The following is a 27953-nucleotide window of genomic DNA, read 5'->3' as shown; positions in this document are numbered from 1 at the left end:
CAGGTTTTCTTTTACATTAGTGCTAGAAGGATGGACAGAAAGAGACGTTCAAATCAATGCCGCAAAATAATTTAATAGGTGGCCAAAATATGCCAAATTTAGTGAGCTTTCTCAGCTGCAAAAAAACTTCTGCCAAAAACGGTTTCTTTAAATCCAGAAATGTGCAAAAAATATTTTTAATTTAACATTATTAACTGAAATGACAATACTTTATATTTATATCAATAATTAAAAAACACTGAAATTTGTCCCTTGCATTGAAATCGAATAATTGTATTACTGGTCTGTGGTAGATTGTTTAAGCAGTTTCTGGATTCTTTGTGTGAGTAAACTCAAATTATTCTATTCAAATTATTCTGCCATATCTGTGGAATGGAATTTATTTGCATTTGGAAAGGCAAGGTAGGATGATAAATGGATTTTAACTCTGACAAGTAGTGATGCATATTGTGAAGTTAAATCAGGCAAGGGATACACAACGAATGGGAAGACCCTGGGGAGTGCTGTTGAATGGAGAGTATGTACATAATTCACTGAAAGTGTTAGCCTAAAATATCCTTTATCTCTTCTACTGTATTTGAATAGAAGCACACCATTTGTAGTTCTCTGGTACGTTGTCGCAAGAGTGTTTAAAATGAAAAGTGGTCAATTTAGAACATTGTCTTCCATTGGGCCCTGTCCATTGGGTTTGAATTATTTATGTACAAGGATTTATGAATTTTGTGGTTTGAAAATAACTACTTTCTCAAAATCTAGAAGTTTATTTAACTATATTACATCTAATATGGATGACTTCACATCCTCCTACACCAACAATGTTTTTTCCAGCTCATTTAATCCATTAATACTGTCTTATGACTTATTTCGTCCAGTTACACTACTTACAGTACATTTCCAATCAAAGGACAGTCAAGGATAAATTACAGGTAAGTGAGCAAAATAAATAGTTCAAAACATTCTTGCTGTTGCAGAAAGGGTGAAGGGATCTACTTCAGCTGCAGTTATCCTATCCAACTGCTCTACTTTCTTCTCAGTTCTTATGTCACATTCTTAAGGCAAACCAGTTATTTCAACTTTCTGCATTTCTTCAGAGCTTTCCTATTATATTAAAATTAAAGTACCAATCAATAACACTTAAAGAACTCTTCTGCCAAGATTATAGAATTAATACAATTTAACCAAAACCTCTCCACTCCCCTCATTGGGGAGAAATAGAAGAATTTAGCTACATTGGCCAGTTCTGTAATCTCACATTAAATAGATTGGATTACATCAAGATCAGGGTACAGTCATGCCATGCAGCTTACATTCATGCAACTGATTGATCATAAGATTTTACAATGCAGCCAACAAACTACATTGCGAGTTTAAAACTGTTTACATTAATCAGGTGATTTCTTTATAAAAATTGACAGGCATCTTAGTTCATCATTTGGAATTAAATCTGTCTGTGTGGCACCACTGTATCAAACTAGGTAGCTTTGTGCAATGGATGACTCGGAATATGGAAAACAGAAGGTGAGATTTCTCTCAAAGGATGTGCTGCAAATCACTTGTTTGTTCAAATCAATGTCGATGCAGCACCACTTGTAGATCATGAGGCAAGGAGCTAATAACTGTTTCCACATATAACTCCAGCTTCTCCAGTAGGTCTTCTCTCACTGGCAGCTGGTGGACTCTTGCTTTTATCTGAATAAAGAAACATACGAATTAAATTAAATCGAGCTGAGAAAAGAGTTAAGCATAAATAGGACTAAACTAACTGACTTTCAGTAGATGCAGTTGTTTTTGGAATTTGTAAAGATTTTCAAGACTTGAGAAAAGCATTCCATTCATTTTCTAAACGTTTCTTGTACCTGTAGATTTGATTTATTTATAAACAAGTATTTCTGAATTTTACTGTTGTTCTATAATTACTATTTTCTCAAAATCTGGACAACATGTTCATTTAACTTTATCAGGTCTAAAATTAATGACCTCGCACCTTCTCACACTGCACAACTTTGACAATGGTTTTTCCAACTCACTTACCCCATCAATACTATATTATGATTTGCCTTCCTCCAGTTACGCTATTTACTGTTCATTTCTAATCAAAGGACAGTCAAGTTATGGATTAATTAACGGGTAAATGAGCAAAATAAATGGTTGAAAACATTCTTGCTGTGACAAAGGATGAACAAATCTGATGAAATGCTGGACTGTTGAGTCATCATTCATAGATGGGAAATATGCAGGCAACATAACTTCTCCAAATCAACTGATTAAAATGTTTTGATGAAAAGGCTCTAATTAAAGTTAAAATGTGATCTCTGCAGAGAGCATAATGTTACAAGGGAACAGGTTCAAGGATCTGACTAGTAGAACTGAAAAAGGCTCACATTTGTTTAGTTGCAAATCAGTTTTATTGGCAAGAGAGGACAAAAACTACTTGTCTCGATATGCGCGGGGTCCAGTTTTACAGCAGCACACACCTCTCTCTCCCTGCCTCTGTCCGCAGCGCTGATCATGACTCAGCCCGTCGGTAAACCCCTCTCATACATGAACACATCAGATTTATTGGCAAGAGAACAAAAAGAATACTTGTCTTGGTATGCACACCTCCCTCCCTCTCTCTTTCTGCCTTCATCCGCGGAGCTGATCGCGACTCAGGCCATCGGTGACCCCCTCTCATACAAAAACTAATTTATGGCTTCCTGGCACCTGCCTTTATACAGGTAAGAAATCAGCCGTTGAAGTAACTGCTGGTAAGTCCTGGCCAATTGCGATGTTCCCAAATTCAAACAATTGCCAATGGGAGGGGACTGCATCCCAGCAAGCCCCCCCCTTTGGGAACAAAGTGCTATCAGCCACAGACTGGCGCATAAAGCAATACACAGCGCTAGACTTGATGTGTAAAGGTAATACGGCGCTGCCGGTTTGGCACGCAAAGGTTTAAACAGCGCTGTCGGCTTAATGTGTGGGAATTTAAACAGCTGTTGGCTGCAGCGCTATTGGTTCTAAATATAGTGCTACCGGCTGCAGCGCTATGGGTCACAGACTGTTCGGGAAAATTCTTGTATAACACATAGTCAATGTCAATCTTCATAAACTGCTATGGAGAAAGACAACAGAGTTTGATTAATAATAGAGCAACAGAAGTAATCCAAAACTGATGTTGAGATTGAAATAAGCAATTTGTCTAGAAGCATGAGAGAGGGTTATATGGCACAGGCCCACTCATTCCATTTCACCGGTGACTAATGCATCTATCCTGACATGGATGGGAATTAAAAATATTTCTAAGATTTTTTTCTGATAATGTGCTGCCAGTTCAAAAAACACTAACATAATCTAATTAAAAGAGAAAAGTGCAATTGGAAATAGAGTATTACCAATTTTTCACGAAGTTTTAAAACCAGGTCCACAATTTCCACCTCAGACTTTTCCCGAATCCACTTGAGTAGATCCTACAAAATTGGAAGGCCAATATTAAACACAGGACAGAATTAACGCTCAGTATCTGAGCTAAATTATCCTCGATTCTGAATTGTTTATGTTTCTATAGCTGCAATGTATTTCTGTATTATGTTGTTCTCATCCTTTTGAAACAAGGATTAGTTTGTTCTTAACTTCTTACTAGCATTTAATGAGGTATGCGATAGTGTTTAAATAGCTCACTCTCCAGAACACTACCTTTTTGATATTCGTTAATGAGCTGTACTCGGGTATTCGAACATAATTTCAAAGTGTATCAAAATGCAGCGGACATCAGAAAGATTTAGGTAGTTAAAATAGATTTGAGTGCTATGAAATGATGCTTCTCTGGCAAATAGAATAAAGGGAGGAGATACAAATTAATTTAAACAAGTTAAGGGCTGGCATGAGGAGATAATGAAAAATTGTTTCTGGAGGCAGAAAGGTCTATTGCCCAAGGAAACAGATTTAAAATAATTCCAAAAGGAAAAAAGTATTGATGAGAAGAAATTAATACTTGATTTGCTAATAGTTGGATTGCACTGGAATAAATAAACTTTTAAAAAGATTGCAGAAGATTTAATAGTAGCATTCAAAATCGATTTTGAGGAACACATACAGGGGGAAGAAGTGAATCTTTGAGAAAAGACTGTGGAAGTCAGACTCACAAGACCAGACCATGGGCATCATGGACTTAATGTCACTTCTGTACTGTAAGGCTCTGATTTAAATGCAGCTAAATGTAGGATCTGTGAATTCCACAGAAATTCTACCCAGATATGTATTGCTACCGTCCCTTCTCCTGACATCAAACAGAAATAAGTGCCACTCTTCCCCTCTCCTGGGCTCAAATCTGCAAGTAATGCAATAGATTATTGGCTGGAATATTATTAGAAATCTCCATGCTTGCATTTACTGATTTATTACAGTAGGGGATACAAGCTATAGGTAATTGGTGTGATTAACACCATGATCCAAACCATGTAATCTCTGAACTGACAACTTACTGCCTGACATAACACCTCAAAGTGAAGAATATCCAACTTCTTGCGCATCTCTTGGTGCCTCATACGAAACCAGCCATCAAAATTGGGCGATTTAATAAAATGTCTAAAAAACAAAAGAAATCCTGCTCAGAAAAATTGCCTGTCGTTTTAAGACATAATATACATGAAAATCGATATAAAATTAGGTTTTGTGAACATTCCAAATTATTTGATTAACCATCATTGCAATCTCTTGGCAAGATTGGAGGCTGGAAAGGGTAACTATTTTAGGAGTTTGGTGTCAAGCAAATGAGCGACATAGCCTGCCCATCGAAAGAGATTGAGGATTTTGGTCTGAATTGAAGACTTTCATTTGTTCACTGATCCGAATAGTGATTTTGGAGGATTTCGCATAGACAGTGCTGGTGGTATCTCTTGTGCTCCGAGGTCCTTTCCATAGACAATAGGTGCAGGAGTAGGCCATTCGTGCCCTACGAGCCATTCAATGTGATCACGGCTGATCATCCCCAATCAGTACCCTGTTCCTGCCTTCTCCCCATATCCCCTGACCGCTATTTTTATGAGCCCTATCTAGCTCTCTCTTGATAGGTTCTATCTCTTGATAGGTAGTCGATGTTGCATTGCATGCTTTCAGGGGGGTGGGCACAGGCACCCAGTGGCTATCGGCATTTGCTGGTCTTGTGGTCTTATCTTCAAACCTCCCTCCAAAATACAAAAGCTCTGCTGGTGTACTGAAGGCAATGTCTGCATCAATGTCTGTCTTCACTAAGAAATGGCTTGTGATCTGGGATGCAATTCAACAGGGTCTTGTGGATGTTACGTTGGAAGTCCTTGATGTACACCCAAGGCAGGTTAGGAAAAGACCTTTGTTTTGTCAACCACTTTCTCAACGAGAGTAGATGCACATTGTGCAGCTGAATATAATCATTGCTTTTTGAAGTTAGAGTAGTTAAAATTTAGGACTTCTCCTTTTCCAATCTATATTTAAGTGAAGGTTAAAAACACACTAATCACTTCTGGATGGACAGTTCTCCTGCTCTATGTTTCCCACTAGCCTAGATAGAAGGAAATATGTCCAGCTGTACAAAACATTGTTTAGACCGCATTTGGTGTATTGTGTACAGTTCTGGTCGTTATACTACAGGAAGAATGTGGTAGAAATAGAGTGCATAATGGATTCCAGGATATAGCCAGGGATGGAGACCTGTAGCTAAGAGGTGAGCTTGGATGGGCTAGTTTCATTCTCACTGTAAACTAGGAGGCTGAGGGGGTAATCACGTATCTACATTTATAAAGGGGTATAGTTAGGATAGATCATCAGAATCATTTTGCCAGGATAGAGGAATCTAGAACTAGAGGGCACAGGTTTAAGGTGGGATGGGAGACATTTAAAGAAGATATGAGGGGCAGATTTTTCACACAGACAGTGGTGAACATTTGGAACTAGCTGAATAAAGATTGTCTGCTGTCAACTACCAGACGAGTTGAAGTTGATGCAAGGTAAAGCTCAGGACATCAACTTCAACCTGGGTCAATAGATATTTAGAAGGCTCTGAAGATAGATACAAAAAGCTGGAGTAACTCAGTGGGACAGGCAGCATCTCTGGAGAGAAGGAATGGGTAATGTTTCGGGTCGAGACCCTTCTTCAGACTGGTTAAGGATAAGGGAAATGAAAGATATAGACGATGATGTAGAGAGATAAAGAACAATGAATAAAAGATATGCAAAAAAGTAACGATAATAAAGGAAACAGCCATTGTTAGCTGTTTGTTGGGTGAAAATAGTATGACTTGGGTGGGGGAGGGATAGAGAGAGAGGGAATACCAGGGCTACCTGAAGTGAGAAATCAATATTCATACCACTGGGCTGCAAGCTGCTCAAGTGAAATATGAGATGCTGTTCCTCCAATTTGCGTTTAGCCTCACCCTGACAATGGAGGAGACCTAGGACAGAAAGGTCTGTGTGGGAATGAGACTTAAAGTGTTTAGCAACTGGGAAATCTGGTAGGTTCAGGTGGGCTGAGCGAAGGTGTTCAATGAAACGATCGCCCAGTCTACGTTTGGTCTCGCCGATGTACGGGTCCACATCTTGAACAACGGATACAGAAGATGAGATTGGAGGAGGTGCAAGTGAACCTCTGCCTAACCTGAAAGGACTGTCGGGGTCTCTGGACAGAGTCGAAGGAGGAGGTATAGGGGCAGGTGTTGCATCTTCTGCGGTTGCTGGGGTAGGTACCTGGGGAGGGGGTGGTTTGGGTGGGAAGCCAAAATTGAATTTTTGACTGATCACAAAATATAATTTTGGCACTCCCCAAAACAATAGACTTCATTACTTCATGATTCACTCAATTATATTTTCAGTTAGAGTAAAGCCATGCTCTACCTGTATAATCCCACCCAATCTCCTTTAAGCACAGATGTCAGCTGTGGCCCTGCATGCTCCAACGTCTTCATGAATTCCTCTTGGTTAAAGGGCCGAATCTGCGGAGGGTTCTGATTAAAAACAGGCAAAATAAATAAAATAATTAGCTTTCTGTTGAGAGAGCATTTCCATTTATACTCAAGAAATCTTTCAAACTCTTGACAAAGTGTCATTACTTATTCCATGGCTCTCTGAAATCAAAATGAGAATAGTTCAGATCTACTTTCCAAAGTTCCTCTATTATAGCTTTCAGAAGTCCTGATTTTCAATTAAATTCACCAATAACACCAAGATGAGATAGGAAAGGTTTGAAAGGATATGGCCAAATGCAGGAAGGTGGGACTAGTGTAGATGGGGCATTTTGGTCGGTGTCAGGAAGTCGAGCCGAAAGGCCTGGTTCCATGTTGTATGGCTCTAACACAGCAAGAACAAGTTCCTGGATTTGCTTTGCATGCTCTGGTACACCAACCAGCTCTGACACACCATAGGGAATATTATTGCTACAGCAAATATCAGTGCAGATCACTACTTGCATTAATGCACCAAACTACTGTTGCACAAAGTGCATGCGTTGGTGGCCTCATTACATCTTTTTGAGTCTGCATTGGAGGCTGAACTCCTGGAGAAATACAACTCGGTCAGAGAGAATGAGAATAAAGTTGTGACCAATGAATCCCCTCTCACAGACCTAAACAGGTTATGGACATAATTCATAAGAGGTCCTTAATAAAAGTAAGAGCTCTTAGAATTGAAGGTAATGTAATGGTGGAGTTGACTTAGAAGAGGTTAACAAAGTAGTGATAAAAGGTACATCTTTTCAATGGCAGGGTCACTTTTGGTATCTTCCCATGATCTTTACCGCAAGATAAACTTTAGAGCAGCAGTCCTCTTTCTTACAGTTTGTCTTTCTTCCCAACCAATTGTTCAAGTGCTTTTGATTGCAACATGCGCCTTAATTTAGTTCAACAAAGAAACTGACAAGTTACTAAAGAACCTAGGTTTTCAAGTATAGAAATGGAACATGAAATCAGAGTTTCTCAGCACTATTCAGTTTTACCTTCCAAGCCGTGATGGTCCTCTGAAGAGGCATCAGACTAGCAACATATCTCTCCTGAAAGGAAAAGAAGATAAAGAATGTCTGTACAAACTTCTGTTTCCCATAGATCATTTAAAACTCCCTTCATAAACATCCTCTGACTTGTTTGGTTTAAAGCTCATTGAAATCTTCAAGGACATCATAAAATCATGGTGTTCTGGCTGGGCTAACACCCAGGATGAAATCTAGTTACTTTTTTAAAAAATGTAGACATTTCCATTGCAGATTATTTTCAGTTTTGTAAATCCTAAACTCAAAACAAATAGCTCACCAGGGGAATAATGAAACTCTGAGTCAGCTCCAGTAAGTGGCGGCGGACAATGGCACTCTGTACTTCTGATGGGCGCTTTCTTTGAATACCCTGCAAGTCATTTGAGACAGGAAAAGAAGGGCAAACATAGCATGTCTTAGGATGTATTAGCACTCTTAAAATATGAAAACATCAAACAGATATTTCTAAACATCTTATAACTGTGCTGTCAGCAATTAGGAAAGAAAATCTCTGATTTACTAATGTCGAATTTTAGAGGTCTATTGAATTACCATTGTACTTTCCCTATTACAAAGAAAACTATCCTTGACTTTCCATTTTCTCAACTTAAATGAAATTCTTTATCTGATACCACTCTGGTAAATCTCTGCATGCTTGATGGCTTTGTCATCTTTCCAAAAATATGTTACATTCTAATTGGAAACAACAATCCAACAACAGAAAGGTCTGGTATTATACGCCTCTGCTTGTAAAGCATATAAATAGTCTACATTGGAATATGCAGACTTGGGACCCTGCAGAAAATGTTGTCAGATCCTGTGCAATGATTACATAAGTAGACTATCAAAGTCATTTGGTCAAATGCCACACCATCAGAACTTTCAACCAAACACAGTCATTTCCTGGCTGATAACAGGAAAGAATCACCCCATTAAATCATTCACACACTGCCCAAGATTTGTGCATTACATGATGCCAGCAAGTTTACTGCATGGAGATGAGACCCTTCCCTTCCGCAACGTAGTTTGCAAAAATCTTGAAAGTGATTAGTTATCTCTCCCAGGGTTCATTATGATCAAATGCACAACATGGGACAATGCTCTATACAGACTGAGACAAATATAAACTGCTGCTTGAAAACTATTAACTCAGGGAAGGCATAATCGTACTACCCAAAATGTATTTTTTTTCCAATGCAAGGAGTTGTCCATGACAGAATGGTGTGAACCAACACATTTTAAAGTACAGTTAGGTTTGCAATGGGATGCACTACATATACCACCAAGATAAATGGGGAAAGGCCACAGCTTAATGCTTTCCATTGTTGCCTGCTAAGAGTCAAAACCAAGCAAAAACGTATTAGACCGTGTACACCAAAATGTATAGAAGGCACACCATTGCATCTACTTCCCGAGGAGGCTGTGGAAATTTGACATTTCTCCAATGACTTTAACTGATGTACCATAAAAACCTTATGAGGTTGCATCACAGCTTAGTTTGGAAATGCCTCTGCCAAAGACCGCAAAAATTGCTGTGTTGCAGATGTAGCCCAATTCCTCACAGATACGAGACTCCCATCAACATTTCACACTGCATTGGAAAAGCAGCCAACATAATCAAAGACTTGTTCCACCCCGTTCATTCCTTCTTACCCTTGCTCCTGTCTTACAGAAGGTACAGAAGCTTGAAAGCACGCACCACCAGACTCAGGAACAGCTTCTTCCCCACCATTATCAGGCTTCTGAATAAGCTAGGGAACTGTTCATCTTTGCTCAATTGAGGACATTGGACTTTGTTTAGAGATGCGCCACAATGCTGAGAACTATATTCTGCATTCTATATCTTCCCCTTTGCTCCATCTATTTTACTTGAGTTTGAACTGATTGGGATTATGTATGGTATATCTATTTGGATAGCATGCACAACATAGCTTTTCACTGTACCTCAGTACATATAACAATAATAAACCTATCCTTAGATAAAATGTATGTCCCGCTGCTGTAAATTGAAGACTTACAGATCTGCTGTGCATTGAAGTGTACATGGCAAATAGATTCTGCACAATCATTGCTAACTTTTAGAAAGTCATATTTCTTTGCAAATGTTATATAAACATGTGTTTTTGACCATAAAAAAAACCCTTTGTTTCATTAAAATGTAAAGAATGATTATGGGTAGGTAGCACGACAGAATGTATTTGGTATGGGTAAAAAATAGAAAGATAAAGGAGGCTTTTCAGCATCTCAAGCCTGCTCTGATATTCCATAGATTGCAGTGGATTGTAGATTGCAAGAACCATGTAAATTTTTGTGCCTTATTTTGGGGTAAAAAATAGCGTCTTCATTGCTTGGAAATACGGTAATCACGTTCATACCTCCCAAAGGAATTCATGACTCAACCCAATATTAATAATCTACCTCCTCAAATTAAAACAATTACCTTTAGAAGTCGTTTAATAAGTGCTTTGTCCTTGTGTAGAAAAGTTCTGTAAGATGTATAGATACCTGCACATAAATTAGAGAAAAAAATATTAATATTTTTTTTCCTTCAGTGCACAATTTGAACACGAGTTGTGATAACCTGCAATAGTTTTTTGTTTTTTTTTCTCTACTGTTCAAATTGGAACAAATTCTCCCACCACGAGGAACAAGTCCAGCAAGAGGACGAGAACATCTCTAACAGCAGGTTCCCTCCAGTATTGAACTGTCTTCACTTGGAAATATAAATCTGCTCCTTCATCAGTAGTGCATCTGAAAACAAACACCTACCCAGCAATAGTATGGGGGTAACTTTGCCAGTTCTAAAATGTGACTCACCACCCATTCTATTGATGGCCACATCCAAAAACATGATTTGGTCTCCAAATCTGAGGAAGGACATTATTGCCATAGAAGGAGTGCAGAGAAGGTTCACCAGACTGATTCCTGGGATGTCAGGACTGTCTTATGAAGAAAGACTGGATAGACTTGGTTTATACTCTCTAGAATTTAGGAGATTGAGAGGGGATCTTATAGAAACTTACAAAATTCTTAAGGGGTTGGACAGGCTAGATGCAGGAGGATTGTTCCCGATGTTGGGGAAGTCCAGGACAAGGGGTCACAGCTTAAGGATAAGGATAAGGGGGAAATCCTTTAAAACCGAGATGAGAAAAACTTTTTTCATACAGAGAGTGGTGAATCTCTGGAACTCTCTGCCATAGAGGGTAGCTGAGGCCAGTTAATTGGCTATATTTAAAAGGGAGTTAGATGTGGCCCTTGTGGCTAAGGGGATCAAAGGGTATGGAGAGAAGGCAGGTACAGGATACTGAGTTGGATGATCAACCATGATCATATTGAATGGCGGTGCAGGCTCGAAGGGCCGAATGGCCTACTCCTGCACCTAATTTCTATGTTTCTATGTTTCTAATTGCAGATTAATTATAAATTAAAATGGAAGACAATTAAACAGTAAACTGGAGATGGAATGTCAACTTCATCTCAAACTCAAGAAGAGCAGAGCAAGCAAGTTTCAAAGACGTGGTTGAAGTACTTGCAATCACCTTCAGTCTAATGTGCCATGTGTATGGACCAGGAAACTTCAGGAACTCGTACAGCAATATCCTAGGGCTGAGATGACTGAACCTTCAACATCCACAATTTTTCTTTTTTCAAGTTATAATTCTAGTCAATGGACAATTATACTTTTTCCACTGATAGTCAATATTACCTGGGCTCCATAATGCCACATCTAGTCAACTGTTGCCTTAATTTCAAAGATAATCACTCCCATCTCCTCTGAAATATGGCTTTTTTTTGTCGAGGGGTAAACCCCCGTTAACAACAGCATGCAGGATACTAGTTAAGAACCACTTAATAGCACTGTAGTTTAGAGATATAGCTCGGAAACAGGCCCTTCGGCCCACCAAGTCCATGCCAATCCCCAAACACTAACCTATCCCACACACACTAGGGACAATTTACAATTATATCAAGCCAATTAACCTACACACCTGTACATCTTTGCAGTGTGGGAGGAAACCGGATATCCCAAAGCAAACCCACGCAGTGCACAGGGAGAGCGTACAAACTCGCTACAGACAAGCTCCCGGAGTCAGAATCGAACCTAGATCTCTGGCGCTGTAACTCTACCATTGTGCCACCATGCCGCCCACTGGTAGATGAATAACTGATGAGTCAACGATTAGACAAATTAGATTAATCCAGCACTTTGCTCAAAGGACATACCTGGACAATCTTTGACATTGTTGGGTTATTGCCAGTAATGAATGTATAATAGAAAAGTCGAGCCTTGGAGCACAAATCTTTGGGTTTCTTGTATCTCTTGGTCTCAGCCATTCCTTCATTTGGAATGAACTGAATTGGTTAGATATTGCCTCCTGATGATGGAAACTTCAGGCAGCATGAGTTTCACTGTATTCCTATTGCTCCCCACACCATGGGGAGACCTGCAGAACAAATGCACCCCGAACTGTGATCATTCTCACTATTTGTCTTTGGAAAGAGGGCGTGAGATTAAACTTCATGAAAATAATTAATCATGCCTTTTTTGTAGAGGTGTACAGTGAACTATGAAATATTGTTTTTATCTCCAGTAGGAAATTTGTGAGCACCCTGACACATTTATTTAAAATCACTGTTATCTTTACACGTGAAGAAACAGGCTCCATGCCCTGCTCTGAAATTGGAATAATGATTGTTGCAACTAATTTTCTCCATGCATTTCCTTAAGTACTTAAGTTTCCTTAAGTTTTTGAAATGTAATTAAGATGTTTAGGTTCCAAATTTCCTCTGTAAATTCCAGCAGATAGAATTCCAATTTCTCCCCCCCTCCTCTTCTCAGTTTTATCCTCCTTCTCCCAGTCATGCTAAGTTCAAGAAGAAGGTCCCAATGTCTGCAAGCTATGGTTTCCAGAAGTCTTAAAGGAAGTAAGCATTTACGGTACCATTGCCAATAACTTGAACCTTTGGATAAGTATGGAATAATGTACGGAATTGTACCAATAGTCAGAAGAAATAATCCAACAATTAATGTATATGATCACTTTATACTGCAGTTGCCAGAGAGTTCCTTCGTACTATTTATTTTAACATTAGCCGTGCACACTCTAGGGTGTGTGGGAAATCGTTTCTTACAAGTTTGATTACGTTTTTAAAGGGATTATGAAGACATTGACGAGGGCAGGGCAGTAGACACTCTCTATATAACCTTTAGCAAGGCCCTTATGACAAGATCCCGCATGGAAACTAATCTGGAAGATTGGATACCATGGGATCCAGGGGGAGCTCACCAATTGGGTACAAAATTGGCTTAGTGGACCGAGTCAGTGTGTGTTCAGACTGGTGTTCTGTGACCAATGGTGTGCCATAGGGATCAGAGCCGTTGTTTGTTGAGTGAGTTGCTGGCAGACTCCCCACACGCTGTGGAAGGAACTCTTCTCCACTCCACCCCCCCCCCCCCCCCCCCCCCCCCCCAGCGGCACTGTCCTTTTTAAGGCGCTTCCCACTTTACAGCTGCCAGCAATGAAGGATAGACTTGGCTATCCCTCAGTACAGCAACATTGTTCCAATACGGAAGAGGGGCAAGTATGACAAGATTAGGGAACGAGAGATATTGTAAATGTGGTTAAAAAGGGAAAGTATGTGTAAGGTTTAGGAAGATAAAATCAGACAGGGTATTTGAGGAATAGAAAGAAACCAGGAAAAAACTCAAGCAGAAAATTAGGAGGGCCAAAAGCAGCCATGAAATATATTTGGCAAATCGGATTAAAGAGAAGACCAAGGTATTTTATGCATGCATTACGTAGAAGAGAGTAACTGCAGAATTTAGGATCATTCAAGGATGAAGGAGGGAATTCGTACTTGGGATCAGAGAATGTTGGTGAGCTACTGAGTACTCTGCAGTGGTATTCCCCAAGAACAGGAAGAACAGTGTGGGTATACAAATATGTTGGAGCTTTGAAAGATCAAGAAGGTGATGGTGCTGAGAGAGAATAAAGAGTGCAAATTGCCGAGACCTTGACAATGTTTTTTGTATCCTCTCTAGCCACAGGTGAGGTCCCGGAGGACTGAGGGGCAGCCCATATAGTTCCTTTGTTTCAGAAGGGAAGTAGGGATAATCCCGGAAATAATGGACCAGTAAGCCTCACATCAATGGATGGGAATTGCTCACATTTGAAAGAGAGGATTTACTCACTTCAGTATGGCAAACTGCTTTGCTCTGGACAGCAAGAAACTGCAGAGTCCTGGACATAGCCAGTCCATTGTGCAAATGAGGCTACAATTGACTCCATCTATACTTCACACTGCCTTGGGTAAGCAGCCAAAAATAAAGGGCTGTTCACACCCCAGTCATTCTCTTTTTTTCCCCTCTCCTGTCAGGCAGTAGATACAAAAGGTTGAAAACATGTACCACCAGATTCAAGAACAGTTTCTTTCCCACTGTTATCAGAAACTGGAACGGATCACTCATGTGCTTAGATTGCATTCCGATGTTCCAATCAATTCCGTTGTGGCAGTTGCATTTTTTTCATCTGCACTTTCTCTGTTGCCATATAACACTATTCTGCACTCTTTATTTTTCCTTTTGCACTACCTGTTGTACGATCTGGTATGGTGTGCCTGGATAGTACGCCAAACAAGAGTTGTAGACAGTCAATCACTTCTCATGTGATAGACCTGCCATCCCACAAAATATGTGATGAATGGGTAAATGGACCAACTTAGACAAGTGCAAGGTGTTGCATTTTAGTCAGTTAAACCAGGACCTGACTTAAATGGTAGGGCATTGGAGATTGTTGTAAAACAGAAAGTTGCAGGTGAATCTTCCCTGTATTCCCTCTCCACAAAGTATATTTTTTTAGGCAAGGGAGCCAAAACTACGCTCAATACTCCGTGTGGTTTCATCAAGAATTGTAGTAAGACGTTTTAAATCTCAATTCGTCAAACAAAAAATACCAAAATACCACTGGCCAGAAACATTGCCATTTGGTTTACATCATCAGCAAACTTTGCGTTTAATCAAATTCCTCGTATGTTGCAAAACATACTTGGCTAATAAAGTAAGTACGAGTATGAGTTTAGTCCTCTAAGCTAAATAATACTGAGTAGCTGAGATGCCGCTGATCCCTGTCGCACCTCAGCAGTCACAGCCTACCAACCTGAAGGAACCATATTGTACAGTACTAGCTCTAGAATGGCCTGATCATCATCATATCATTCCATGACGCTGAGTCAAATTTTTTCTTGTATAACCTAAGGATGTCATTACATTTGCATTGGAATGTTATGAAGCCTCATTCATCTTTAGACCCATGACCATCCGCAGCAAATCTAACGCAGTGGATGAGAGGGCACTCCAAAACTTTTGATGATGGACATCTGAAATAAAGCAGTAAATTTCTGTGGGGAGAACAACAGACTTGTGGTTCAGAATTGGGATAGAGGTAAAGTTTTAAGATGTAGCGAAAAGATGAAAGAGCATAAGAAAAACAAAAAGGTCCTGTGATCTAGAGGAAGACGAGAGATTGTGCGACAAATGTAGTGAATTAACCAGGTAGAAGAGGGTCGTAAAGTCATAGGGAATAAAAATCTGGATGAGGTAGAATTGAAAGATGACAAATAATACCACTAGAATAAATAAAATACCACTAAATAAATCAAAAACCTTGTATTAAATATTCAAAGATCTGAATTATCTGGTTGTTATAATGAGATGAGCTGTTGTCCAAGCCTAGATTGAACCATCGCATTGAACTTCATCTCAACAATGTAGTAGATCAAAGATAGGTCATGGTTGGAAAGTTTATCTGATTTAAGAAAATAACTTTTTGGCCCATTCTAACTTTTGTAAATTGTCATTTGTAGCCCTTTTGTTTCCTGTTGGTTCAATTACTAGATCACATAATGAAAAAGCAGACCTATCAGTGAGATCTTTGCGAGTAAACAAGTGTTTCTTTCACTGCACTAGATCAATCCCGGATATGAATCTATTGCATCTGGATGGATTTGAACTCAAGCTTCAGAATGAGTCGACCAATGCTTTTCTATTTTAACTTTCAGATTCTCGACCCACAAGAAATCCTTCAATCTAGTAAACTGCAGACATGAATTGAGAAGGATCCCAAAGTATACAGCAGCTCTCCAATACCTGGTTTTGTGTCCAGAGTCCTAATCTTCATCAGTTTCTTCACTTTTATTTGTTTGGGTAAATCACCTGAAAAACAGTCACAATGAGATTGCAGAAATTATTACCGATATGGAGAAGATCGAACAGCTCATGAACATAAATGAGCCGATATGCATGACCAATGTTATCAGATCTTGCACAAAAATGCAGAAGAAAACAAAGCACAGCTTGGTTTAAATAATCCAGTGGCTGTACATTCTGGGCTTGTAACAACAGACACAAAGAAAACAGTGATTAAGCAAGGGGTTTTATTACCAAATACACTCTTCAAAGTTTTAAATATCTGACCTCTGCATATATTCACCATCATAATAGCATTTGGCTGGCACAATTGTGCTTCAGTGCAACTATCCCACAGTTACAGCAACCCAGATTAGGGTTTGCCCTTCAGTTGTGTCTGTCTAATGTCTGCATTCTTCCCAGGACTGCATTGCTTCAGTTTCTGCCCACATCCCAAAAAACATGTTCATTGCATTGCCTACTGTAAATTACCCTGGTGTAAGTGGATTGTAGAATTGGGTAAGCTCACAGGCACATCATGGCGTCAGAGTTATATAGCAAGAAATAGGCCCTTGAGCCTACCACATCCCTTTTGTGTGTGAGAATAGGTTCTAGGGAAATAAGTGGGAGCCTGGAATTGATGGGATTTGCTCAGAACCACTATCCCCACCACTTTACCTCTTCCTCATCTTTCCATTCTGTCTGTCTTACACAATTGTCCAGTAATCTCAAATACTCAGATTCTGGTTTTGACAATCTTGCTACCTGTAATGACCTCCAGGGGAGCCGGGAGATGGCAGCCCTGCGGTAGTCTTTTCGTTTTTTCATCGTTTTGTTATTTTTAGCATTTGTTAAGTTTGTCTTAATGTACTTTGGTTTGTTCCATGTGGGGGGAGGGGGGTGGGGATCAAGGGAAACTTTTTTTCAAGTTCCTACCTTCCCGGAGATGTGATCAATTTTTCGGATCAAATTCTCTGGGCTCTGCGGCCTACCATCACTGGAGCTGGAGGCCACCTCGGACTGTCATGAGCCCCATCGCAGGGCGCGGATTTAACATCGGAGCGGATCCCTTGCCTGGGATCGCTCCCACCGCGGCCTGCGGACTTACCATCAAGGGCTCGCAGTCTCGGGAGAGGCTAGTCGGGAGCTCCAACGCCGCAGAAGGTCCGACCAGTCCCGGCGCGAGGTTCGATCACCCGGCACGGGGGAACTGACAACCCCACGACGCAGGAGCTGAACGCCTCGATGCGGAGTCAAGACCGTACCGTCAACGGAGATCTCGAGGCCTTTGACCGAGGAAGAACAAAAGGAAAGACTTGAACTTTATTTCGCTTTCCATCATAATGAGGAATGTGTAGGAGTCACTGTGGTGGATGTTCATGTTAAAATGTGTTTTTGAGTCTGTTGCTTTTAATTGTATGACTGACCTGGCCAGTGAAATCCCTCGTATGTTGCAAAACATACTCGGCGAATAAAATCTGATTCTGATTAACACAATTAAGGTCATATCATTCTTTGTACCATAAATTCATCCATTTTCTTATTTTAATTTTGATTTAAGTTTGGCAAGTCGGTGTGAGAATAGAAAGGGGAATTGAAATGGCGTGGAAGTGGGTGTTCAGGATAGCCAATGTGGACAGAGTGCAGGTATCCTACAAATCGGTCACCTTGTTTGTTGTTCAGTCTCACCAATATAGAGGAGGCAACATCGGGAGCACCAAACGTAGTAAAATAAGTTGGAGATGACGGACATTTGGTCCCTGGATGCAAACTACTTTTTCATGAGCATAGCATCCTGCACATATATTTGTAGTAACGATTATCTTTCCTTACCTGACATTTTGATTTCTCCAAGACGAATAATGTGCGGCCAGTGCTGGAAGGTTTTGATGAAAAAAGGATTTGTCACTCCTAGAACAACATTTGGCCTGTCAAATACAAATGCAACACCAAGTTGGTATTGACTACAAGAAATAACAAACAATTCTTGTAGGCCAGGCTACCTACCAGCTGTGTTGTAGAAAAGATAGAGGAAATCTTTGTCGCACCAAGTTTAAAAGAAAACTGTAGAATCCAACAAAATAAATAGTGCAATGACCAGCCTGCCTGAAAATCATTACTTGAGAATAAGCTTAGCCCTAGATGATGGAAAGCCCAGGAACCAACCTTTCCTGCTAAGATCTAGTGCCCACTTTCAGCGAGAAATTTATGGAAACCAAACTCATTCAATGTTTAATACACAAGGTCACAGTTTTAAATGGAGTTATAGCAGTTTCCATGTAACCCCAGACACATTCTAACAAATAGAAATAAGTTCTATAGAATAACTGTGGAACACTATGCAGCTGCCAAAGCAATAAAAGTATCTTCCATGAAGCGATGAATTCCTGATGATTTTTAGGTTCGGCCTCTGAAGAGGAATAGTAGGTTCATTCATGTTATATTATTGTATTGAGCATGACCATTTTCCCTAGTCTGAAAAAATGAAACAATTTTACATTTTATCAAAATAAAACATTAACAGTATACCCAGAGATTAGGGAAACAATATGAAGGCAATTACCTTATTTCACCAGACTACACATAATCTCAATCATTTAGCTGCAAAATCATGAGACAGATTAATTAGTAAAGTAGAAAGCATACTGTCTGGTCGCATCACAGTTTGGTACAGAAATTCAAATGCCCAGGCACAAAGGAGATTGTAGAGAGTGACAGACATTGCAAGGTCCATCAAATGTACTAACCTCCCCACCATTGAAGGGATCTATAGGCGGCACAGCCTCAAAAAGATGGCCAAATGCATCAAAGATCGGCACCACCTATCAATTCTCCACTGCCATCAGGAAGATGATACAGGAGCCTGAATATCGTGAACACCAGGTTCAAGGCTACCTTCTTTCCAGCAACCATCATGATCTTGAACACTGCGCAACACATAGAAACATAGAAATTAGGTGCAGGAGTAGGCCATTCGGCCCTTCGAGCCTGCACCGCCATTCAATATGCTCATGGCTGATCATCCAATTCAGTATCCCGTACCTGCCTTCTCTCCATACCCTCTGATCCCCTTGGCCACAAGGGCCACATCTAACTCCCTCTTAAATATAGCCAATGAACTGGCCTCAACTACCCTCTGTGGCAGAGAGTTCCAGAGATTCACCACTCTCTGTGTGAAAAAAGTTCTCCTCATCTCGGTTCTAAAGGATTTCCCCCTTATCCTTAAGCTGTGACCCCTTGTCCTGGACTTCCCCAACATCGGGAACAATGTTGTTTAACACTAACTACTAACTAATACCTCAGCAACTATGATCTTCTATGAATCTTGCATTTGGTTGCACTATGGACTTTGATTTTGCATTATTATGGCTACCTAGAATTACAGTTATTAACATTACATTATTGATGATTATATATTTATCTGTGAGTTATTGCATTAATGGGCTTGTTAATCTGCAACAAGTAAGAATTTCATTGTTCTGTTGCTGGTTCTGGTGCCGATTTCCTGGTTCCTATTTTTTATGTGACTGCTATTACCTATCTATTCGGGAGTAAATTCATATTAGAATTTGTTAAATCCAGTGGAGTAGCACTAGATTGTTGAAAGAGCTGTAATGTTGTCTAAAATATAATTAAAAATCACGATTTTGTCACTAATTTTAATGCCGTCTTTGTGAAAATGTCTTAAAATTGGACCACACGTTTCCTTCCATGCAACAGTGGATATTATTCAAAAGATATTTAATTGAATGTCAAATAGTTTGGGACATTGTGATGTGGCAAGAATTGCTATTGAGATGAAAGTCTGTCTTTTGCTTTATTGTCATTTCCGTGTCCCACGCTTCAAATACAAATTGAAAAATATTCTGGATTAAAAAAGATGTTGCCTTTCTCTTCCCGAGTACGATGTGCAACCCAGTCTCAGGATCTCCGTAGTGATTCAGGTCAAATGATTGGGGGCAGAATGCTATTTAGTATGTTTCCATCTTTTGAAATTTGCACCAGGAAGGAATTTATTTGCCTTGCTCTTGTTCATTGCACCTGGAATCTTGAGAAAGGCAAAGAAATTCCCTTACTGTTAAAGTAGATGGACGTTTTCATTTCAACATACAAACAATCAGACTATGATGCACAATTTCAATCCACCCAGGTAAAAGTATTCTCTTAGGGCTTTAACTTACGGTGCCTGTGTTCGTGTTGTATATTCCTTAAATTCATTGTCATGGATGGTAAAATAAGGCCGATAGTCACAGTAGTACTTCAGAGGTGCAATGCAACTACAATAGAAAACAAATATACAGAGTACAAATCTGTGTTCCATGCTCTGAGGTGCATATTGTATGTGAAGAATTGTATGGAACAAAACATGTGAATACACACAAAATGTTGGAGTAACTCAGCGGGACAGGCAGCATCTCTGGAGAGAAGTAACAGGTGACGTTTTAGGTCGAGACCCTTCTCCAGAGATGCTGCCTGTACCCACTGAGATACTCCAGTATTTTGTATCTATCTTTGATTTAAACGAGCATCTGCAGTTCCTTCCTACACATGTGAAATATATAAGATAATTAACAATCACATTTAATTTTTTTTGCATACTCAGCCCACTCTATATACTTAATCACATGGAATACAATAACCTGAAGGTAAAATATAAACTAATGTCATTTTTCTGGCCCAAACAGTAATTGCTATTGAATACTTTCTTATTATGTCGCTTGGAGTTTAGTAGAGCTTTCTATTGCCTTCACAATTAATGTTCTGACCCATTTCTAACAATTCAATTTCTGGGTTTTCCTCTGTACATTCTACTCATATAAATATTAAAAACACAACACATGGCATGGTGGCACAGCTGTGGAGTTACTGCCTTACAGCGCCAGAGACCCGGGTTTGATTCTGACTACGGTGTTGCCTGTACAGAGTTTGTATGTTCTCCCCGTGACCACGTGGGTTTTCCCCGGGTGCTCCAGTTTCCTCCCACATTCCAAAGGTGTACAGGTTTGTAGGTTAATTGGCTTTGGTAAAAATAGTGAATTGTCCCTAGTGAGTAGGATAGTGCCACACTCTCATTTCACTTCTGCCATCGGGAAGAAGCTACTGGAGTCTGGAAACCACAAACTCCAGGTTCAGGAACAGCTTCTTCCCAACAACTATTAAACACTGCAAACACCAACTAAACTTCAAACAAGTTGGTCAGACCGTTAGACTATCTTTAATTGGACTTTAATGGGTTTTTATCTTGCATTAAACGTTATTCCCTTTATCATGTATCTGTACACTATGGACATGTATATAGCTCCACTTTGTAGAACTCACCTGGTGAGTGCGAGGACGGTATCTGAAGAAACTGTGGGAGATGTTGCCATGACAATCACTGGTTCTCCAAGTAACATCAGCTCCCAAACCATTTGGATGTGAATCAGGATTTGTTGGAAACATCTGTCAGACAAAATATTCAGTAGTGAAATAGATGAAATTAAAGCAAGCAAATAATTGAAACTATTTCTGAAATAAAATGCTTTGCTGTCCTAGTAGCACCCAATACTCTCAGTACCCCCTTCCATTTTCCTCTTATAAGTTACAATCCCTCATTCCAAAACACATCTGTTTGGTACTTCTTCATGTTTTCCCAGACACTCTCATTTCCACCCACATTTCAAAGACATTCTGACTAAATTACTCCAAATCTCAGTGAATGGAGGAGAGAATCACAGTTTACTATGGGATTTTAGTTTTAAGGTCTCCAACAAATTCTTGACAGTCAATATTACAAAGTATTTATGTTGCAGTGTCAAAATTTAGACACGTGTTCACTGAAGTTCACTTGCTATGCTTAATAGTTCTTACCTGAAGAAATCCAGCTCATTTACTGTAGGAATGACCATTGGTGCTGGCAGCAGATTCTGAAAGAGAAGAAACAAAGTTATTCAGTGTTCAACAATTTTAATATCAGTGTGGAAACAATGTAAAAAATATTATTGAAGACACTGCATATCTCTAAAGTCTGGATCCATCAATCACTAAATCCAGTGCAATATACAGGTTCTACTCCACCTCTGAATTTGATCACATTGAAGCCACCAGAACTGAAATTGAGAAGCAGGGTACAACAAGCATACATTTTAATACTGTGTGTAGGAAAGTCATCAGAATAGGAAATAATAGCTTGTGCTTTTGCCATACCTCCTGGTTGGGTTGTTTGAGAGGGCTTGTTCCAATTTTGTCATTTTTGGATGGAATCCATACCTATAATTGAGCAAGACATGGAAACAAATCTAAATGAGTAATAAAATATAATATAACTATACTGAACAAGTACACTGAGTTGCAATCATGGGAAAAATATTTAATATTAATAGACACAAGGAACTGCAGATCCTGATTTACAAAAAATGACACAAAGTACTGGAGTAACTCAGTGGGTCAGGCAGCATCTGGAATATGGAAAGGTGACGTTTTGGGTCAGGAGAGAATAGCTGGAAGACAGGTGAACTGGGACAAAGTCTTGCAAATGGTAGGTGTACACAATTGAGGGGGGAGAGATTTGATTGGCAGAAGGTTAGTCCAAGGCCCGAGATGAAAAGACAAAAAGTGTGAGAATAAAAAATAAATTAAAAAAATAAAAATAAAAATAAAAGAGATTAGGGTAGAATAGGCCAAAATGTGAAGCCAGAGGAAGGAATGGAGGTGGAAGGGGAGTGTGGTGTTCCTCCAGTTTGCTCCCAATGTGACACCTCCTCTAATCTCATCCACAGCAGTCAGTGCTTCCGATGTGCCCTACTTTGCACAGGCAAGACCAAGAGTAGACTAGGGGACTATTTCACCAAACATTTGTGCTCGGTCTGTCAAGGCCTGCTGAATCTCCCGGTCGCTAACCATTTTAACTCCCCTTACCATTACCATACTGAACTTTCTGACTTGGGCCTCCTCTATTGCCAGAATATGCCCTAGATTCAAATCCACCTCAGAAAGATGGACTTTTAAAATTTTTCTTCAAATAATATCTTATTCTTATGCATTTGTGATTCAAACAACAGCAATATATTTGGGATTGTCTCCCCTAATCATTAAACATATATGTTCTAAATTCTGTCCATTCATACCTGAATGACCACTCCCATGACAGGAAGGCTAAGTGTTTTTCCAGGGACTGGTGCTGGCCACTGGTCTATCTCATTACAAACTGGAAAACAGAATACGTTTCATGGTATTCAGAATTAAAAAAAACATGAATGCAATCTTCTGCAACTATTTTCTTAATAGTATATTTTGCTCTGAATTTTTCGCACCATAATAACCCAAATAATTAAATCATGGATTCAAGACTGTCTGAATGAAATTTATGACATCACACTACAACCAGGAGCAATAGCTTCTGGTCATCAATAAAATGTCCAGTGTCTCACCACAAGTAAATTAATGAGAAAGGTTTCTACAAAATAACTTATGATCAGCAAATCACTTCCTGAAAGTTTGGAATAAAGAAATACAATGCTAACTTTTAAGCAGACATATGGTTGAAGGGAAAGGGCATCTGATCCAAAATGCTCACTGATTTCTCATTCTACAGATGCTGCTTGACTCTCAGTTCTTCCAGAATTTATGTTTGTTTTCCATTGCTGGAACTGCTTAGCAGGTCAAGCAGCACCTGTGGACTGAAAATATTAATTACCAATATCAACTGATGTCTTTTGATCATTGGCCAGTACTGATGAATACTAGAAAGACAGTTTACCTGAGGTTGTTGAATTCAATTTTCAAAATCGACTGCTGTAGCATACGTAGTCAGAGGGGCAGATACTGTTCCTCAAGGTTCTGTTGAATTTTATTGGAACAGTACAAGAGATCTTGAACCTCTGTGTCCTTTGCCTTTTAGTTACCTCCACTTTAAACCAGGTAGCTCCTGACAGGTAAGGTGCTGACCCATCACAGTCCCCCAGCTTCATTGTGTGTCTGAAGTTTGGAGATTTGTTTGACAACTAAATCCACTGGGCAAATAAATGAAGTGAAAAAGAAACAGCAGCTCTTAGACTGAAAAGCAGGAGTGTCAGTACCTTGCAGCCTTTTGACAACACATCTTCCACATGTTAGGCAACATTTACTGATAGCAGATCATGAAAAGGAAAGCATTACCTTTCATCTAGCAGGGAAAGGGATCATAGGATACGTGTGAGCAAGGTTTACATGTTCGTCACTGTAACGAACATGTTACTCAGAACCCTGATAAATTGTTTTTAAAGTGTTCATTCTATCAGCCCTCTCAATCCAAACACGGCAAGTTAATCTTGAATGTCTGTGCTCCAACATTGTGCTTCACTATAGAGATACAACTTTAGATCTATGGGAACTTGCCATCGGTGGCAGTGAAATTTCCCAAGACAGAACATATTTACTTCCTGGGGGAGCGCAATGGAAGAACAAAAGAATGCCATGCATGCCTTGGACATTACGGTATGCAGAATAAAATGGATAGGCACCACACTTGAATTATATTGCAATCATAAGCTCTGTGGAACTAATAATATTTCCTTTCATAACATACCATGCTGCAAGAATCCTAAGGCACGTACCAAAGGAACATGATCATGATGAGGTTTAACCCTCATCACTATCATGGAGACAGAGAAAGAGAGGAAAGATGTTAATGCAGCTTGTAACAGCAGCTTTAATACAGGCAGCTACCACACTGCTGACAATGACACAGGTCAATTGCCGTTGTGCACTAAAGGTAGGATGAAACCCTTGAATTTTCCATTCAAAGAAGAACAATCATCTTTGTAGTAACATCTTTCCTCTCTTTCTCTGTCTCCATTATAGTGATTCCCTCTCTTAATAAATACTTTATTAATCCCCTCAGGGAAATTCAGATGTCCAGAAGCCCCCAACCAACAAACCCACAGATTCAAAATGAACGCAGACAGAAAATACATAGAATACACTGTGGACACTACCTGAGAGCAATAAATACTTAAAAAGACCAATAATTAACAATTACAAATTGCAAAAATGCATCCCCCTACAGTCCGAATTATAAAATCTAATGGCTGCAGGGGTGAAGGATCTCCTGAACCGCTCCGTTCTACAGGGCAGGGAGAGGAGCCGGTTGTTGTTCCGAGTGCTCTTTTGACTCTCCAGAAAAAAAAATCTTTCCTCTCTTTCTCGGTCTCCATTATAGTGATTCCCTCTTTCTCTCCCTCTCTCTATTATTGTGATTCCCTCTCCCTGCAACTTCTCCTTTTGCTCCTCTATCCTGTGCTGTGTGGTTTCAGAGAAACATAGGTAGAAGCCACAGGGCAAGAATAATGGGAAACATAATAGTTATATCTTTTCTCAGCCTTTTTCCATAAAATGCCTCATCAGTATTCATACTGCTTATCACTAGTTCTATCTTAAACAATGTCCATATAGTAATTTACTTTGCATCTAAATCACCCCAAAGCTCTGCTTTGAAAACTATCTTTGAAACATCATAATTGTACCTGCCTCTGCAACTCCCTCTCACAGCTCATTCCATACACCCACCATCCGGTGCGGTGTATGAAAAAAACTGCCCCTAATGCCCCTTTTAAAACTTTCTCCTCTTACCTTAAATCTATGCCCTCCAGTTTTAGACTGTGACCATCTAGCTTATCTGTGGACCTCATGATTTTAAGTGTCTCTAGGATCACTACCCTCAACTTTCTATGCTCCAGGGAAAAAAGTCCCAGCCTATCCAACCTCCACTTATAACTCAAACCCACCAATCCCAGTAACATCTTTGTAAATCTTTTCTGCACCTTTCCCAGTTTAATGACATATTTCCTGTACCTGTGTGAACAGAACTGCACAGATACTAAATAACAAAAAAACATAAGTAAGAGCAGTGCAAGGTAGAGAGGATATCAATAGGACAAGTAAACAATGAATAGGTCTTGAGAAACAATAACATTCAGCAGCAGAATCGTCATCAACGCCTGCTCTCCATAAAAAGGACAAGAGTCATTATGATCCAAAATTATTGACTAGCATAGTCTAATTGTTAGAAATAACAGAATAGAACCGGAAAGATAGGTACAGGAGTTTTCAAACCAAAAGGCAATTGAGATATGAACAAAATACAAACAAAATTTAATAGGTTGATCTATTCACTTGAGCACTTGATCAAAAGGAATCACATGTAACTTGATGAGAAAAGTGTTTGCAGGTTTTGGTTACTGACTAAGAATTATTTTCAATTCCAAAAAACCTTCTTTTACCCCAACAATAATTAGAATTTTTTTTTTTTTAAGTGCACCAGATTCTGGAAATCCAATAAACATCACAGAAGTATTGCATAATTTTAACATGCTAATAAATGCTAACCTGCCTCAAGACAAGGCTCCAGCTTTTCAAAGTATTCAGGTGCAACAAGTTGTAGCAGAGAGCAGAAGAGGTTCACAAAAGGAAGTCGAGAAATAAGAACCAGCGACTGAAGGAGAAAGGAATAACAAGCACATTACAATGCAAATCACGCTTTTTTTTTAGAATTAACTAAAACTATACGGTCATACCCCACACAGTGCCAATTCACAATGCCAGGTTTTACACATTAGGTTTTGAAGTTTGATTATTCACAGGTTCATAACCCCCAGTACTTTAAAAAATACATCTACACAGGCTACACAATGTTGCTGGGAACATGGGTACAAATCCCTGTCATCCATGCTGCTGTACACAGCTGTGCAAGGAACTTGGTACAAATCCAGCAACAAATCATTCAGTTTGTGTGGAGCGGCTGCCTGTAAGGATTGGTGTTGAGTGGACAGAGGCTTGGGGTTACACCCTTGATGGCTTGGAGTGTCAAGTCAAGTCAGTTTTATTCGTCACATGCACATAAAGTGCAGTGAAATGAATTTGCCAGCAGCGGTACAATAAAAAAAAACACAGAATACACAATTTAAAAAATTTAATACAAACATCCACCACAGCATTCATCACTGTGGTGGAAGGCACAACATTTGGTCAGTCCTCCTCTATTTTCCCCCGTGGTTGGGACCACAACCCTCCGCAGTCGCTGCTGCTGGCGTCCAGATGTGCAGACAAGGTAAGTTCAGGTAAGTCCTGAATTGGTGCCTCCCCACCAGAGACCGCGGCTTCAAGATGGTGTAGGCCGCAGGCTGGCGGTCGAAGATCTAAAGTCCCCGCCGCGCTGCAGCCAGAAGCACCGCAGACCGCAGGGCCGGCAGTCGGAGCTCCTCTCCAGGGATCCCCGGCGAGGAATCCCGCTCCGGATGGTAAGTCCCCGCCGAGCCCACGGTTAGAAGTAGGCCGCGGTCCGGCAGTCGGAGCTCTTCTCCTCCGGGGTCCTCAACGAGGGATCCCAGGCTCCGGATGCCGAGCCATCCTGAAGCACCGCAGTCCGCGGCTTCTGGATGATGTAGGCTGCGGGCCGGCGGTCGGAGCTCTTCGGAGTGTGCAGGCCATTGCTGGGGACTGGCAGTGTCTGCTCCATGTGCAGAGATCATATAGCCTTTCATCACCTCCAGCGGGGCTGACCCACATTCACTGCTCCCGATGGGCTGTGCTCTGCAGCAGGCCTAGCTCACCCGTCATGGAACCAGGAACATGCCTGGAGTGGGAAGCCACCAATTCCTGCTCCTGCTTGCCCCCGAGAACCGAGAGCCGGAGAGGAGGGTCTTAACTTCTGCGCCCTCAAGGTCAGCTTTGGGAAGCGCCTCGGGAACACAAAGGCTGAAGGTGGCCGGGCGAGGAGGAGGACAACAGTTCACGGGTGTACCATATTGAGATCCACCCTTCACTTCCGGTTTGTCCCGT

The 27953-nt window shown here is 40.2% G+C and overlaps 1 protein-coding gene across 1 annotated transcript in view; it reads right to left on the bottom strand.

Annotated features, from left to right (window-relative positions):
- Nucleotides 1–247: 247 nt before the first annotated feature.
- dennd6b (DENN/MADD domain containing 6B) overlaps nucleotides 248–27953 on the bottom strand; it is a 50108-nt gene continuing 22402 nt past the window's right edge. The window contains exons 6-20 of the mRNA XM_055653206.1: nucleotides 26502–26607; nucleotides 23264–23343; nucleotides 22344–22406; nucleotides 22008–22063; nucleotides 21477–21599; nucleotides 20339–20434; nucleotides 17991–18085; nucleotides 16119–16184; nucleotides 10413–10477; nucleotides 8253–8342; nucleotides 7943–7996; nucleotides 6847–6956; nucleotides 4464–4566; nucleotides 3375–3449; nucleotides 248–1689 (exon numbers count right to left, since the gene is read on the bottom strand). Coding sequence (XP_055509181.1) covers nucleotides 1567–1689; nucleotides 3375–3449; nucleotides 4464–4566; nucleotides 6847–6956; nucleotides 7943–7996; nucleotides 8253–8342; nucleotides 10413–10477; nucleotides 16119–16184; nucleotides 17991–18085; nucleotides 20339–20434; nucleotides 21477–21599; nucleotides 22008–22063; nucleotides 22344–22406; nucleotides 23264–23343; nucleotides 26502–26607 — 1305 coding nt within the window. The 3' untranslated portion in view covers nucleotides 248–1566. The remainder of the gene's footprint in view (nucleotides 1690–3374; nucleotides 3450–4463; nucleotides 4567–6846; nucleotides 6957–7942; nucleotides 7997–8252; nucleotides 8343–10412; nucleotides 10478–16118; nucleotides 16185–17990; nucleotides 18086–20338; nucleotides 20435–21476; nucleotides 21600–22007; nucleotides 22064–22343; nucleotides 22407–23263; nucleotides 23344–26501; nucleotides 26608–27953) is intronic.

This window comes from Leucoraja erinacea, chromosome 22 (genome assembly GCF_028641065.1).
Source record: "Leucoraja erinacea ecotype New England chromosome 22, Leri_hhj_1, whole genome shotgun sequence".
Classification (NCBI taxonomy): domain Eukaryota; kingdom Metazoa; phylum Chordata; class Chondrichthyes; order Rajiformes; family Rajidae; genus Leucoraja; species Leucoraja erinaceus.
This window is presented reverse-complemented; position numbering and strand designations above follow the sequence as displayed.